The following is a 16,711-nucleotide window of genomic DNA, read 5'->3' on the forward strand; positions in this document are numbered from 1 at the left end:
AAAAATGTATAATGCTATGGTTTTTAGTGTATTTGCAAAGTTGTGCAGCCATCACCACTATCACCCCAAAAAGAAACTCCATACCCATGACCACTCATTCTTTATTCTTTCCTCCCCTCAGCCCTAGGCAATAACTAATCTACTGTCTGTCTGCGTAGATTTGCCTATTCTGGACATTTCATATAAATAGGTTCATACAATGTGTGACCTTTTGTGTCTGGCTTTCATTTAGCATGTTCCCAAAGTTCATCCATATTGTAGCATGTATCAGTTTTTTTTTCCTTTTTTATTGGTGAATAACAGTCCATTATATAGATATACCACATATTATTTGTCCTTTCATCAGTTGTTGGGCATTTGGGCTGTTTCTACTTCTTGGCTTTTATCAGTAATGTCGTGATGAACATCTGTGTGCAAGTCTTTGTGTGTACATTTTAGTTTTATTATCTTGGGTGTATACCTAAGAGTGGAATTGCTGGGTAATATGGTAACTCTGTGTTTAACTTTTTGAAAAATTGCCAAGCTATTTTCCAAAGTAGATGTACCATTTTACATTCTCACCAGCAATGTATGAGGGTTTCAGTTTCTCTGTATCCTCACCAATACTTGTTATTGTTCATCTTTTTTGTCATAGCCATCCCAGTAGATTAATTCTGTAATATATGGCAAAGTGAATTGCAAAGGAGTAAGAGATCAGTGGCAAAGAGACTAGTTAGTAGGCTTTGCTGTAGTCCAGACCAACAACTTTGTAAAACTTTGAAAATAAGACCCTCACTAAGAAAGATATATTTTATCATTACCTGATATTTAAAGATATATATTCATAAATATTATAACTGAAACATTTTCATATTATATAGAATGTACTTTCATTTTCTATCCTATTTATTCATCTTTTTTTTTTTTTTTTTTTTGAGACAGAGTCTCGCTCTGCCGCCCAGGCTGGAGTGCAGTGGCGTGATCTTGGCTCACTGCAAGCTCCGCCTCCCGGGTTCATGCCATTCTCCTGCCTCAGCCTCCCGAGTAGCTGGGACTACAGGCGCCCGCCACCACGCCCGGCTAGTTTTTTGTATTTTTTAGTAGAGACGGGGTTTCACCATGTTAGCCAGGATGGTGTCGATCTCCTGACCTCGTGATCCGCCTGTCTCGGCCTCCCAAAGTGCTGGGATTACAGGCTTGAGCCACCGCACCCGGCCTATTCATCTTTTTAAAATACAATCCACTAAATTTATTTCATGACCCATATAGATTATAACACATAGTTTGAGGTACACTGGGCTATACAGAGATATCGAGACACTAAATTCAGGCAGTGATGGTGGTAATGGAAAGGAAAACACAGATTTCCTGGATGGAAAATACATTAGTACTAGAATGAGCACTCAGTTAAGGCAGGGACTTTATTTTGTTTATCGTATATGAATGAATGAATAAATTAACTTTATTTGGGTGTGTGAAATGGAGGAAAACTGACTACATTTAGGGAATTAGAAAACCAGAAAGTAATGGTAGAAATGATAGTGAGTGAATTTCAGGAAGGAATAAAAAGTTATCATTAAAAAAAAAAAAGGCTTCAGAAAGCTTGAGGTGGAGAACTATATAGTTCAAACAAAAAATCTGGCTCTAGCAGACAATAAGAGATTTTCAAGAAAGCAGTTTCATTAGAAGGGGTAGAATTCACTTTATTTATTTATTTTATTAATTTATTTTTTAAATAGAGACAGAGTCTCACTCTGTTGCCCAGGCTGGTCTCAAACTCCTGGGCTTAAGGGATCTTCCTACTTCGGCCTCCCAAAGTACTGGGATTACAGGGGTGAGCCACTGTACCTGGCCCAGGAATTCACTTCTAGGTGGTTGAGGAAGCTGCTGGGTAATTTAAGTCAGTATTCATATACCACTCTTGTGAATCATTTATGTATTTATTTTTCTTTTTGAAAGGAGGAAAGGATAACTCTACTGGTAGTTAAGTTACAAGAAGATTTCCCCTTCCCCTTTAAAGGAATAGAAGCAAGAAAAAGAATATTTAAGCCCCTTTTCGTCTTTGAATTTTGTGTTTTTTTGATAATCTCCTGCTAGAAAACCCTTTGTAGTACTCCCCTTTCCAGATTAAAGCTCAAAACCCTTAGCTCAACATTTAAGACCTTCCACAATTTGACCCTAACTCTTCGCATTGTCACTCTGTCATGTGATTTTTCTTTCCTTCACCTTCCCTATCAGTCACCAAATCCTATTGTTTGTACCTCTCTGTTATTATCTCTTGACTCTTCCCTTTTCATTCATACTGCCACTAATTTTTTGACCTTTTATTTTGAGATAGCTTAAAACTTACAGAAGAATTGCAAAAGTAGTACAGAGTTTCCTTATGCTATCCACCCAACTTGCCCTAATATTAATATAGCTGTAGTATAGTAATCAGAACTGATAAATTAGCTGTTTATCATTTCTCCGTCATCTCTCACTCACGCGGTGGCAACAACCTACACAGAAGCCTTGTCTGTAGTCTTGTCTTCTTCATTGATTTTCTATGTGGCATCCGAGGGTGATTTATGAAAATGTATAATATAGTTAAACCTGGCCGGGCGCAGTGGCTCAAGCCTGTAATCCCAGCACTTTGGGAGGCCGAGACGGGCGGATCACGAGGTCAGGAGATCAAGACCATCCTGGCTAACCCGGTGAAACCCCGTCTCTACTAAAAAATACAAAAAACTAGCCGGGCGAGGTGGCGGGCGCCTGTAGTCCCAGCTACTCGGGAGACTGAGCAGGAGAATGGCGTAAACCCGGGAGGCGGAGCTTGCAGTGAGCTGAGATCTGGCCACTGCACTCCAGCCTGGGCAACAGAGCGAGACTCCGCCTCAAAAAAAAAAAAAAAAACCTTTGATATCTCTCCTTTGCTGTTAGGATGAAGCCTAATTTTTTAATATACTTTCAAGGTCCTTTATTATCTAGTCCCAGGTAATTAAACAATCAAAAATCTTAAAAACCTACTTCCTTTCCTGTTGGAGTGTTAATGTAGGAAACTTCCAAGCCTTCCATGTTATGACTCCTATTTTTTAATGTGCCTCTCCCATGAAATCATGTAGTGTCTAGTACTTCCCCTGTGAGCTGTTTATTATTCTGTATTGTAAAGTAGTATTTGTCTAACTTCTTTACCAAACTGTGTTTCATGAGGACTCCCCATGGTGATTGAGTACCTAGCACTATGCTTGGCACATGCTAGGTATTATAGTAGGCGCTTAGTATTGTAAATATCTGTTGAAAACATGAACTTCTTATCCTAGACAGATTACTCATTGGATGTCTTATGTATTTCATCATTTATGAAAATCATATGTGCCTACCATCTTGTACTGTTATTTCTCCCCATCCTATAGAATTAAACCTGGTTCCCACCTCTTCTGTAAAGGCTTTTTTTGTTCACACTTGCCTACCTTAATTGTTCTTTCCTATAGATTTTTTTAACATTTATTTTTTTTTTCCTTTATGCTCTTTCTCAGCAGAATCATCTTGCAACATTTAACATCTTTACTACTCATTTGGTACCTGTATGCTCTCTTATCTGTTTCCTCTTATATGTACTTACCTTATCCTTGAAATTCTGTATTAACTGTGTTGATAGCAAGGTGCTTACTTTAGTTCTTTCTTCCTTTTCTTTCATATTTACTTATCTTTTAGTACAGAAGACTGTGCTGGTGACTTTGGGGTTGCAAGATATATATGACAAGATCCTTGCCATAAAGGAAGTTGCATTCAAGTAAAGAAGATGAGAAATTGAAAGTTAGCATTTATTGAGTACTCCTCATGAATCAGGGATTATGAACGACTTTCATACAATTGATCTTACTGAACAAATCCCAAGGGCATAGGGCAGGTACATTAATAGGTGAAAGGCCATATAAAGTGCTGTAGTATTTCATTCATTCAACAAATATTTATTAAAGGTGTACTTTGTGCCAGGCACAATGATATGTGCTAAGAACAGTTTTAGTTCTCACTGAGCTTACAGTTTTGTGGGGGATGTGAAAAGAAATAGGCAATTATAGTATGGTCAGATAAGTTCCACAGTGATTGAGAATCTACTTTTAAGTACTTGCCTCCATGGAGCTCTCAGCCTAGAAGGGAGAGACAGACAGATAAGCACACAATGTACTATCCATTATTTTATGTACTATGATGGGAGGATATATACAGGGTGCTTGGAAGCTAAGAGAAGGAGCATCTAACTAAACCCGGGAAGCTGGGAGGAAATTCTGTCTAGACTGAGATCAGAAGGAAGAATTGGAGTTAGCTAGGCAGAGATGATAGGGGAAGTATATTTGAGACTGAGGCACAATAGGGTTAAAAGTCCAGAGTTAAAAGAAGCAGGTAAACAGGGCCCTTATCACACAAGGCTTTATAAGGCATTTTATCATACCAAATCTAATTTAAAATCATAAGCTGAGATAGAGTAAGCTTAGATTTTTGGCTCAGATTTCTACTCTGGATTTAGTTTTTGACATTGTCCTATTTCATTTTGTTTCTCTTTAGTGTGAGAATTGTTAATCGTTTCACAAAAACAGAATGAAGTAATATTTTGCAAAGAAAAAAAAATCCCTACACAAATTATAAAAAAAACCTGTTTACTAGTTAATATCCTTTATGGGTATAAAACCAGATTTCCCAAGATGGTTCTTCAAGGGCACCTTGAAGCAAAAATACATGTCCCAAAGGAGGCCTCCTGGAGTGTTGTGTCAGGGTGTGTTAAATAGTATGTTTCTAGTTTGAAAGATTACTGGTGTAATGAGTGGAGGAAGAAGTTGAATCAGAATGGACTGAGGGAGACAAAGTGGTTTTATTGATTTAACCATTCTTGAAGAAATCAGAGCCATGGAGAGATCCCAGAAAGGTGTGACAAAATCTTGAGATTTCAAAATCTGGATTTGCTAACTCATAACATTTTTTTAGGCTTGCATATAATGAATTATCATGTTTTCTTTTCTTTGTAGAAAGAAATTCAAGCCATGAGTCAGTGCCATCATCCTAATATTGTATCTTACTACACGTCTTTTGTGGTAAAAGATGAGCTGTGGCTTGTCATGAAGCTGCTAAGTGGAGGTGAGTAGAGTACAAGGAAATGCTATAAGTACCATGGTTTGAAAAGTTAATAAAAGTTTCCTTTTCTATTATGATTTTGTTTTCATGGACATTTGCATTTGAGGACATACTGAAAATATAGTATCTGCTGAAGATGCTAATCTATGAGCCAAGACAGGTTTCACACATTGCATTTGCTTCATTTCGTTGTCATGCCGCTTAAATCTCTCTTAATTTTTTTTTAGAGACTGGCTGGCTCTGTCACCCAGGCTGGAGTGCAGTGGTGCAATTATGGCTCACTGCAGCCTCAAACTGCTGGGTTCAAGTGATCCTCCCGTCTCAGCCTGCCAAGTAGCTGAGACAACAGGCATGTACCACCATGCTCAGCTAATTTTATTATTTAATTTAATGTAATATTTTTTGGAGATGGGGTCTCACTTTGTTGCCCAGGCTCATCTCTAACTCCTGTCTTCAAGAGATCCTTCCACCTTGGCCTCCCAAAGTGCTGGGATTACAGGTGTGAGCCATTGTGCCTGGTCTAAGTCTCTCTTAATTTAGGATGCTCCCTTCTTGCTTCCTCCCTTCCATGATGTAAACTTACTGAAGAGTCTAGGCCAGTTATCTTGTAGAATATGCCATATTCTGGATTTATCTGATTATTTCTTCTTGGTGGTATTTAACTTTATCTGTAGTCCTCTATTTTTTGTATATTGAAAATTAGATCTAAATGCTTGATTAAATTCAAGTTAAATATTTTGTGGGAGGATACTTCTTGGTGATGCTGTGTATTTCATATTGCATAACATCAGGAAATATTTGCTATCTGGTTGTATCTTTAATAGTGATGTTAGTTTTGTTTATTTAAGATTAGGACAGCCAGGCCTCTCCATGGAAAAGGTAACATTTTCCCCTTTGTAGCTAGCAAGTAATCTGTGAGATTTTACTTTGTGAGTATCCAGTGAGTGTCCAGTTTTCCATAAGTCTTTTATCTTAATGGTTTTCACATTTGTTGTTTGAATCCTTGTTTGAGTCAGTTATTTCATCAGGAGTTGTAAAACGGTGATTTTTCTTACAGCATCATTTCTTTTATATTTATAAACTGACATCCTTATATGAAGAACTTTTCCATATCAACTGGGACACTGATTAATCTGTACTCTAGTTCCTACTGAAAAGGCAAGATAAATAATTGAGTCTTTTTTAAGGATCAAGTTTTGGAGTAAAAATTTTGTTAGTGATCATCTCCAATAGTAGAGAGGGTTTAAAAATTTTCCTTTTTGCAGTTGGGTAGGACCTTCACTTTTTCGAGTATTATTATAGACCCAAGGATTTTTATGTATTCAGTGTCTTTCCATCAGTTATACTCTATTCTTTTTGGTATGCAGGTTGTCCAGAATTGTCAGTGGGAGCCCTTTCAAAGTCACTCTTGTGTCCTCTTGACATGAACTCATCAGTCTTTCATTACATCCTTAACTTTTTAGTTCAAGATTCCCTAGGGTTATATTTGTATTCATTTATTCAGACCCTGAATCAGCCAGTACTCTAATGAGCTTTGGTATTTTTTCCTCGGGAATGGCACTTAGAAAGCATAACTTGGATGCTTGGAGTGCTCATTACTACTCTAGTGTAATTGCTTCTAGAGCTTGGAAATACAGTATATTAAAAATAAAATTATAATTTGACATTAATACAAGTTTCCAATACAAGTTTAATGTCATAGATTTTTTAAGCTTGAATCTCTTTTCCTTTACACAGAAAATTTTGCTACCCGATATTAACATAATTACTTAAGTGCTTTATCTTGCAATATATATACAATTATTTCTACTTTATTCTTACAATAAAATATAAATATTGCTCATTGCAAACTGTGAAACCTTGGCATGTATAGATCGAACATTTTGTTTTGGTTACCCAAAAGCTCATGCCATTTGGTAAATTAGTCATTTTGCCAAGGCATGGATTTGAATCACATGGCAAGACTGGTAGGACTAGTGGGTGATGGAGCCACACTGGCCTTCCTATCACTATGCTGGTTGGTTTTTGCTTGCATGTGTATTTTGTGGGCAGTATGATTTTCCATCTTAGAATGTAGAGTTACAGAAAAGATAATCCATATTTGTTTAGTTTGCAATTTTATTGCTATATCTCACTGAACACCATACTTCCCCAGAAAGACTGTAAACAACATAAGACTTTAGAATTAAATTTCAGTTTTTCTACTTAGCAATTGTATGTTATTGGGAAAACTCTTTCAGCTCTTTGAAACTTTTTACTTGTCTGTTAAATGGGAATACCTTTCTGCATTTCAGGGTATTGATGAGGAGTATATGAGATGATACATGTAAATCACGTATCATGTGCTGTGCTGACATGTAATAGGTGCACAAGAAATTTTAGTCATTAATAGTAATAAGCCCTTGCCATTTGATGCTTTTCAGTGTAGCCAGAATCACCTTTTTGTTTCAATCCCATTAGTGACACACTGGAGAAACTGGATTGCTTTGTTAAAGGCCCTGTTCATATGATGGTTGGAAGCCTTGCTAACACCTACCACCTTTCAAGATGGTGGTCAAGCATGGTTCTTTCAGTATGGAGAGATATGGGAGTATTAGGTAATACTGTGTCTTTCGTTATTGATCACCTATAGCATAATTTTCTTTATTTGTAATTTACAAGAATACGTAATACAAACTTTTTAATGTTTTGCAAAACAGTCCTCTGATGAATGGGAATGAATTGTCTGCTTAATTCTCTCGTCCATACCTGTATGCCAGCCTATGCTTTCTGCTACTCCTAAGCAGAACGAGTTTTTTTTTTTAGAATTCCTGTCCCTCTCTCAGTGAGTATATGTCTTGATCATAGAAGGGGCAGGACATGTAGATGGGTGGGATGTTTTTTAAATGTAGCTCTTTGTCCCTCTTGGTCTTAGGTTTTCTGGGACATTACCCAATTTTTCTAGCCTAGCCCTCAGGAGATTTCCTGGAGGATAATTTTCAAATGTGTTCCAGTTAGTCATAACTCTTTTTATAAGTGCTTATATTTTAGATGATCATTACATCTAAACCTTTTAAATATTAAAAATTTTGCACTTTTTAGGAAAATGAAATCTTGCTTTTGTTATAAAATAAACATTTAAACTGAGGTGATACATTAGGCAACATTTAGAAAACAAAAATTAGAACTAAGCACAGCTTACTTTTTTTTTTTTTTTAAACAGGAGGAAGATGTGTCAGGATTATAGCTTAATTAAAATGACATTCATCAAATACTTATTGGTCTCCAGTACATTGGTGAATAAAGCCATCAGATCCTTGCTCTTGTGGGCTATGGGAACAAATTCCAGGAGAACTTAACCTTATTGAGGGAGAACAGTTGCAGTGGGATTAACTAAGATTTGCCTCTGGAGATGATGTCCACCTGAGATCTAAAGAATAAGTAATAATTGCCTGGGTGAGGTGGCTCATGCCTGCTATCCCAGTGCTTTGGGAGGCCAAGGCGGAAGGATTGCTTTAGGCTAGGAGTTCAACAGCCCAGCCTGGGCAATATGGCAAGACCCTGTCGCTACCAAAAATAAAACAACTAGCTAAGCTTGGACCTGTAGCCCTGGCTACTTGGGAGGCTGGAGGATAGCTTGAGGCCAGGAGTTTGAGGTTACGGCAAGCCATGATCTTGCCACTACAATCTAGCCTGGGTGACAGAGTGAGATTCCGTCTCTAAAAAAAATTAAAATTAAAAAGAATAACTAATAATTAGCCAGGTGAAATGGAGGCTGGAGAAGGATGGGAGATGTGATCTAGCTAGAGAGAATACTGTGAAAACGGGGATGAAGACAGGATGGAGTGTGTATATGTCTTGAGAACTGACAGATTCACAGTTGGAGCAGAGAGAATGAGAGAAGAGGACTCTTGGAAGAGGCTTACTGATAAGCAAAGGCTCCCCAAATTAAAAAATATAAATAACCAGAGTTAACAGAAATATGTATAGGGTACCTTCTTTCACATCAACTTTTTTAGTTAGAATATTGAAAACAAAAGCGTAGTTTTGATTTAGGAACATTGTACTGATGTAGAATTTAATAAGTTAATTAAATCATAAAATGAATAGTGAGTGTCACTTTTATCCCACCAACCAGGTGTACATCCTGGTTAAAATAAGTTTAATTGTGTCAATATTATAATCATTTAATGATCCTTCCTTATAACTGTAATATTCCTATCTTTGCTAATTAAAACTCTCATGTTGAATGTTGGGATTTATTACTACAGGAAGTTAAGCTTTCGAAGTTAGAAGCACTTTTGGTATAAATAGCTATTTCCAGTTTATTAGCACCAAACTGCAAATGTAAGCTTTTTAGAAATCAAAGTAATTAAGAAAACTTCTGAGAGGAAAAAAGAGTTACCTGTAGTACTTAAAGGGAGGAAGTGTAGAAATGCAGAAATCTAAGGTAAATTCACTGTCTGAGATAGTTGTTTAAGTCTGCCCTCAACTTTGTCTTTTTCTAAGAGATAAAGTGCATGGGGACTTCCTTGATCTAAAGGAGGACCCAGATAAAATGTCTGATATTAATAGTGACCAGCTTTGGATGTTCAAGCAACAATGCAGGGTTTTAAAATTTCTATAACATCTTTTGGTCTAAAATGGAATATTCAGACCAAGCAAACTTTGGCCCCTTTGAAACCTTCTGAGGCTTAGGAAGACATAGTAGTGGCTAAAGATTGATTAAAACTTCTTAGAGATACCAGTAACTAAATTGAACAACTTGATTTTATATTTAAAGAGTATCTTTTCATACTAGTAAAGTGAGGAAATTAATTTGTTGATGGAGTCATTAGTTTGAGTTATAATTTTCAGACTTAACAAGTGTCTGAAGCCAGCAGCCACTTCACTACTTTGTCAATATTATTTTTATATTCTATAATGATTTTATTGGACAATTAAAGTTTTGCATTGCTTTTTAAATGTTCCATGCCACAGGCCTGACAGGGGATTATTTTTTGGGAATAGATGATCTACATTTAAACTTTTTGCTTTGTTACAAAATTTGTACCAAATACCCTGTTTCCCATTATTTGATTTATTTACTTTTACTCTGAAAAATGTTTGGATTTTAATGAACAACTTTCATCAAAGTAATCTAAGTTGTTAAATGCCTTTTAAAATCCAGCTTCTTGGGCCCTCCCTCAGTTCCCTTGAATGACTGTCTTATAGGGCCTAGGAATATGCATTTTTACTAGCTTGCCAAGTAATTCCTTCACACATTAAAGTTTGAGAACAGATATCCCTATATACTATTTCTTACAAATTGTGCATGAGGACAAGATACTACATATGCGGTTATAAATTTTCCTTATTATTCCTACTTTAGGTATTAATTGAGTCATTCAGTGATAATCTGCCCCCTTTTGCTTAGCATATTTTCTCTTCACCTTTCTCTTAGCTGACATGAATTCTTCATAATTTTGATGTTTGAGGATGGAGGATTATAAACACCGTCATCGAGTTAGAGGCTACAAGAGGCTTAGAAAACCAAATGGATAAGAAGCAGGGGATCTTACAGGACCATTATCTCTCAGTTAAGGATGAAGGTCTTAGTGACGATTCCTCCACCCATGAGAATTACATTGTTGGGAGGAGTTTGAAACTGAAGATAAATTGTTATGCCAAAGAAGGGTTTCTTACATAAACTTTGTTCAAAATGTCTGTTCTGGACATACACTAGAGATGTGCATTGCTTTAATCTCTCCATTGATCATTGGATGATGTGAAATCAATAAAAATCTAAAAGTTTGAAAAGGAGTTCCTGCTTCAAACTCTTTACAGACTTAGTCACTTTTTATGTACCCCAAGATATTTGATGCTGCATTTATTTGATCTACCAGACTGGAAGTTCCCTTAAAGTCAGCAATCATGTCATGTATATCTTGTCTATCTTGTCATATTTGGTGGCACCCAGTCTTAGATCTCACATGTAATGTAATAGGGCTTAATTGTTAAGTAGATAAGTTGTGTTAATTTTTCATTTCCAGTAGAAATTGGTTTTCCTTTGCATTCCCTATTTTAGGTATTATGTTATAAATAGTGTTTATAATAATTTTAGGTATTACATTATAAACAGTGTTTATGATCAGTGTTAATATAATTGTTTTCTTACTAAGCAGTACTTATGTGACCTGGATTTCTTGAACAGTGAAACATGTGGCCCTTTGGTATAATCACTTTGCTTTGGGGATTAATGTGTGGTTGATTAAGCAGAACAAACTTCTTCCTGAGGTCTCTCCCCTTCTGGATCACAAACTTATGAATTCCAGCAATGGAGAGGGGAAAGAACCACTGTAATAATGTGTTAGGAAAACCTGTCTGGAAGCTGTCTGGAGAGTAAGCCTCTCTGGTTCACTCTCTTCAGAGAATAAACTGCCTATGTCCTATCAGAGGTGGAGAGTATTAGTGGGCAAGCCTCAGGGAGGAAGAGGGATCTGAGAATCTTATCTGAACTTTCAACCAGTTTCTCTGTTTTCAACCCTTTCCTTCACTCCTTCCTCACATATGGTACTTGGTGTGTGTAGTTCTGAGCCTTTCTGGAGCTCTGGGTAGGGATCACTTTGTCCTAAATGGCATAGCTCCTCTGCAAGCACTGAAGTTCAGATTTCTCCACTGTGCTTATTTACTTTTTCTTTTTCTGCTATCTTCCAGAATATTGTTGCCATCTCTCTTCTGTTATGTTTCCTGTTCTCTTTTTAAATTATGGGTTTATGCCTTTTTAACTAAGTTTACCAAGTTAGTGGATTTTAAGTAGGAGCTAAAATAAACTTGTGTTCAGTCCTTCATGTTTTTGAGAATTCCATCTTCTTTCTATGTATTTGGAAGTATATTTTTTCTTGTTAAGTGTGTGAAGTAAAAGTACCCAGTAGGGCAAATTTTTAAGAGAACTGTGTAAGTGGTTGTTTTGATTTTAGTCTTGATCATTGAGGTCTTGTACCAAGAAATGGGTATTGAATATTTTCTGTGCAGTCTATGTAATGTTCTAAACTTCTTGGCACAGTTGCTAATATTGTTTTGTTTTGGTTCTGTGATGGTTATGGGCCATTATATGGCCAGAAATCTTACAAATTTTCACCAAACTTTTTACTGATTATAATCTTCAGTTTTGGTAGTCAGCACTGTGCTTTTAATTACCATATAGGTGTCTTTTCCTCCTCTGCCTTCAACCTTTAGTAGGAGCATTATTTCTTATCCTGGGAAGTTTAGGATTGATAACACGTCTGGACTGTTACTTAAAAAGAACTGTAATTTTTATTCTTTTTGTATTTATCTTTGCCTTAGCTATTTTATTTCTATAATTTATTAACCTGAAAAATAATTTTAGTCCTAAGTTAGTTTGTGTATGTATGTGATCCTTACCCTCCAAGTATTTCGCTCCTGATTTGATTGGCATTTCAATTGTATTTTTATATCTTTAGTCATACAGCAGTGCATATTCTAATCTGGTGTCAAAAGCCTGCATTGGTTTGTGGTATCTTATAATAGTACTGACGAGCATGGTTTACCTAGGGATTATTTAGGGGCAGTTAAATATTCTCTACTACCTCTTCAGATTCTCTCTAGACATCCAGAGGAGATGCTGGCATAACATACTATTTGAATATTAGCAGGCTACTTTTTGTTTTAGATTGGAATTGAAAATAAGTTACTAATTTTAAACTTCTATATTTCCTCATATTTGCTGTTTTTTTCATTCCTGCACAATTAAGTTTATGAGAAGGTTTACATGTGTTTTGATTCTAAAATGGATCTGAATTATATTGAATGATTTAGAGATTTTTAGAAAATTATGTTGTCTGTTTTCAGGTTCTGTTCTGGATATTATTAAGCACATTGTGGCAAAAGGGGAACACAAAAGTGGAGTCCTAGATGAATCTACCATTGCTACGATACTCCGAGAAGTACTGGAAGGACTGGAATATCTGCATAAAAATGGACAGATCCACAGGTATGTAAAAGACAACACTCTTGTGTTATATCATCTCATTAAGGCCATTCCCACTCTTACAGAATCATGATCTCTGAGTGTTATCATAGCTCTTTGTATCACTAGTTTTAGTACACTGTGGTTAGAGTCTTAATTATACAGCTAGTAAACATTAAACAAGTACTTTAGTGAAACCAGAAAATATAAAAACAGGAAAAATTCATAATTTCTTATCAAAAGGCAATCACTTGATAACATTTTGGAATATTGCTTTCCATTTTCTTTTATATGGTTAAAAAATATCTAAAACAATACTGTATATGTAATTTTGTGTCTTGCTTTTAAAATTTTACATTATATCTTCAGTATTTCCCTAAATTATTAAAAACTTTTTGTAAAATAACATTTTTTTAATTACAGCCTTTTTTTCTTTTTTTTTTTTTTTAAACAGAGTCTGTCTTAGTCACCCAGGCTGGAGTGGCATGATCATAGCTCACTGCAACCTCAAACTCCTGGGCTCAAGTGATCCTCCCACCTCAGCCTCCTCAGGCTAATTTTTAATTTTCATAAAGATGGGGTCTCGCTATGTTGCCCAGGCTGTTCTTGAACTCCTGGTCTCAAAGCGATCTTCCTGCCATGGCCTTCTAAAGTGCTGGGGTTACAGGCATAAGCCACTGTGCCCAGCCCTTTTTTTTTGTTCTTTAATAAATAAGAACATTTTAATATTTCATGATTCTATCTAAGTGATCTATCTTAGTAGCTAAGTGCTCTGTTTAGGTTTTGTGTATAGGCCCTGGCATACTATTGTGAGCTATGATTCCAATGATAATTTGATTTTTAGAGCCCTTGCAGTGCTTTTCTAGTCTGATTTTTTTTTCTCCTGGCACTGTGGGGACTTCCATTTAATCCTTGATCATGCCATCTATGGGAGTGGAGTGGATTTCCCTGGGCCAGTTGCTGCCAAGTGGAGAATACGTGGTAGCTGCTGGACTCAGGACTTACGGGTCTGTGAGCACTCTCCTAGTCCCATCATGTGGACTCCCACCTGGTGCCAGTGGGGCTTCCATTCAGTCCCTGTTGATATTGCCTGTGGGGATGGAAGGCTATTCCCTTAGACCATTCTTTGCTCCTGGGTGGGGAGTTGGGAAACACTGGACCTGCGTAGTCCTTTGCTGCTGAGTGGAGGGCTAAGAGATGCCAGCTGTGCCGACTGGTGCTACTGATGTGGGTGATGTGGGCCTACTGGCTGTACTGCATATGGGGGAGGGGATGAAGTCCCCTGTCTGCTCTTTATTGGCACTGCTCTTTAGGCATGGTGGGCTCTCCTGCAACTCCAAGTATGGAGTCAGGGATGGGACCACCTATTAGATTTCTGCTGGACTGCCCCTTTTCTGCTCCTTTAGGCAGAGAGAGAGCAGGCTTGGGGCTCTTTTTGATATATGTCAGTCAATAGTTCTGGATTTCAGGGCTCTCTAATGCCCAGTCTGAGTTATAGCAGATTAAAGGAAAGCTCAGGAAACTTTTTTTTTAAACCTTTCCTATGATGATGAAAAACTCAGAAAACATAATGCCATGTTGTCGTTCAAGTTCTGAGGCCCGTAGCCACTCTGCTTTCCTCTTTTCTCCTTTCAGAGTTCTTTTATGATTGTCTGTTGGATTATTTCTGGGAATTTTAGATATATTTAAAGGGGAGGAACAGGGAAGCGTAAACCTACACCATTTGGTTCGGGACCAGAACTAGTCCCTGGATTTAGAATGGAGACAATTTTATTTAAATCTATTTTGTTCCTGGGTTCAGATTCTGAGTGTGTAGTGTGACATATTTTTATATGATACATGGAACCATTCTCCAAATATTTTATGTTTATATTGCTTTTAACACTGTGATGAATACTTTCCTCTGTGATTTTTATAATTTTTAAAAATCTGGCTTTCCATAAAACACATTTTAAAGAATCTTAAAAGACATTGCCAAAGTGCTTTTCAGAAATGTAGTGATTTATACATCTATTAGCAGTGCATAAGAATGGTAGATTCACTGGTCCCTTGCTAGCCTTGCCTATTAAAAATTTTAATTTACACATTTCGATACATGAAGAATAGTATCAATTTTGACATCTTGGATTATTAGTGAGGTTGGACACAGATTTATATGAAGGAATTGGTATTTCCTGTTGTGACTCATCTGCTTGTGATTTTTGCCTGTTTTTCTTTTATTTTGAAATGGGGTCGTGCTGTGTTGCCCAGGCTGGTCTTGAACTCCTGGGCTCAGGCATTCCTCCCACCTCAGTCTCACAAGTAGCAGGGATTACAGGCACATGTTACTGAGCCCAGCTCAACTTTTGCCTGTTTTTCTACTGGTATCTTCCTGCCTTTTTTTATCCTGAGCTTTTTATATATTAAAAATTACTCTTTCAGCTTGGCATGGTGGCTCATGCCTATAATCCCAGCACTTTGAGAGGCCGAAGCGGGCGGATTGCTTGAGCCCAGGAGTTTAATACCAGCCTGGGCAACACAGTGAGACCTTGTCTCTACAAAAAAGTTTTAAAAAATTATTCAGATATGGGCCGGGCATGGTGGCTCATGCTTGTAATCCCAGCACTTTGGGAGGCCGAGGCAGGCAGATCACAAGGTCAGTGAATTGAGACCATCCTGGCTAACACGGTGAAACTCCATCTCTACTAAAAATACAAAAAATTAGCTGGGTGTGGTGGCGGGCGTCTGTAGTCCTTGCTACTCCGGAGGCTGAGGCAGGAGCTTGTAGTAAGCCAAGATCGCGCCAGTGCACTCCAGCCTGGGCAACGGAGCGAGACTGTCTCAAAAAAAAAAAAAAAAAAAAAATTTATCCAGATACGGTGGCGCACGCCTGTGGTCTCAGCTACTTAGGAGACTGAGGTGGGAGGTTCAAGTGAGCCCCAAAGTTTGAGTCTGCAGTGAGCTGTGATCATGCCATTACACTCCAGCTGGGGCAACAGAGCAAGACTCTGTGTCAAAAAGAAAAAAAAAATTACTCTCTCCGTTTTTGTCTTTTAGTTTTGCTAAAGATGCTGTTTGGGACTTGGGCTCCAAACAGGCAATTTGTAGAACAAAGGGACAAGAGGGAGTCAGGTTATTAGAGCATGATTAAAATCTTGAAAACTGGATGAGGCTGATGGAAAATCAAGACAGGTCAGTGGATTAGTGATCTTTGAAGTCAGAGTAGTCATAGTAGAGTAGTTGAACAGTTATCTCGAAAGATAGGAGAGTGGGGTGTCTGAATTAGTATTTCATAATTGGGTCAGTTTTGGTGATAACAAGATAAAAAATGGAGGAAGTAGATGACCCAGGTAGAGTGGAGGAGGGGTCTTTAGAGACGGCATCAGTGAACTCAGAGGCAGGATATTACGTGGATTGTCTCTGTGATTGTTAAAGTTTCTTGAGATAAGGCAAGATGACTTGGAAAGCAAGACTTAATGAACAACAGAGACAGAAAGTATAATATTAAAGCTGGGTGGCATGAGTTTGAAGGGAACTGACTTTTCTTTTTCCTTTTTAGAGACAGATTCTCTCTCTGTCACCCAGGCTGGAGTGTAGTGGCATGATTGTAGCTCACTTGCAGCTGAAACTCCTCAGCTCAAGCAATCGTCCTGCCCCAGCCTCTCCAGTAGCTGGGACTACAGGCATGTGCCACCA

General features: G+C 37.4%; 1 protein-coding gene across 1 annotated transcript in view; it reads left to right on the plus strand.

The window, feature by feature from the left end:
* Window positions 1-16,711, plus strand: part of LOC105480198 (oxidative stress responsive kinase 1) — a 93,823-nt gene that overhangs the window by 21,391 nt on the left and 55,721 nt on the right. The window contains exons 3-4 of the mRNA XM_011738749.3: window positions 4,983-5,091; window positions 12,919-13,060. Coding sequence (XP_011737051.1) covers window positions 4,983-5,091; window positions 12,919-13,060 — 251 coding nt within the window. The remainder of the gene's footprint in view (window positions 1-4,982; window positions 5,092-12,918; window positions 13,061-16,711) is intronic.

Source organism: Macaca nemestrina, chromosome 2, assembly GCF_043159975.1.
Source record: "Macaca nemestrina isolate mMacNem1 chromosome 2, mMacNem.hap1, whole genome shotgun sequence".
Taxonomy (NCBI): domain Eukaryota; kingdom Metazoa; phylum Chordata; class Mammalia; order Primates; family Cercopithecidae; genus Macaca; species Macaca nemestrina.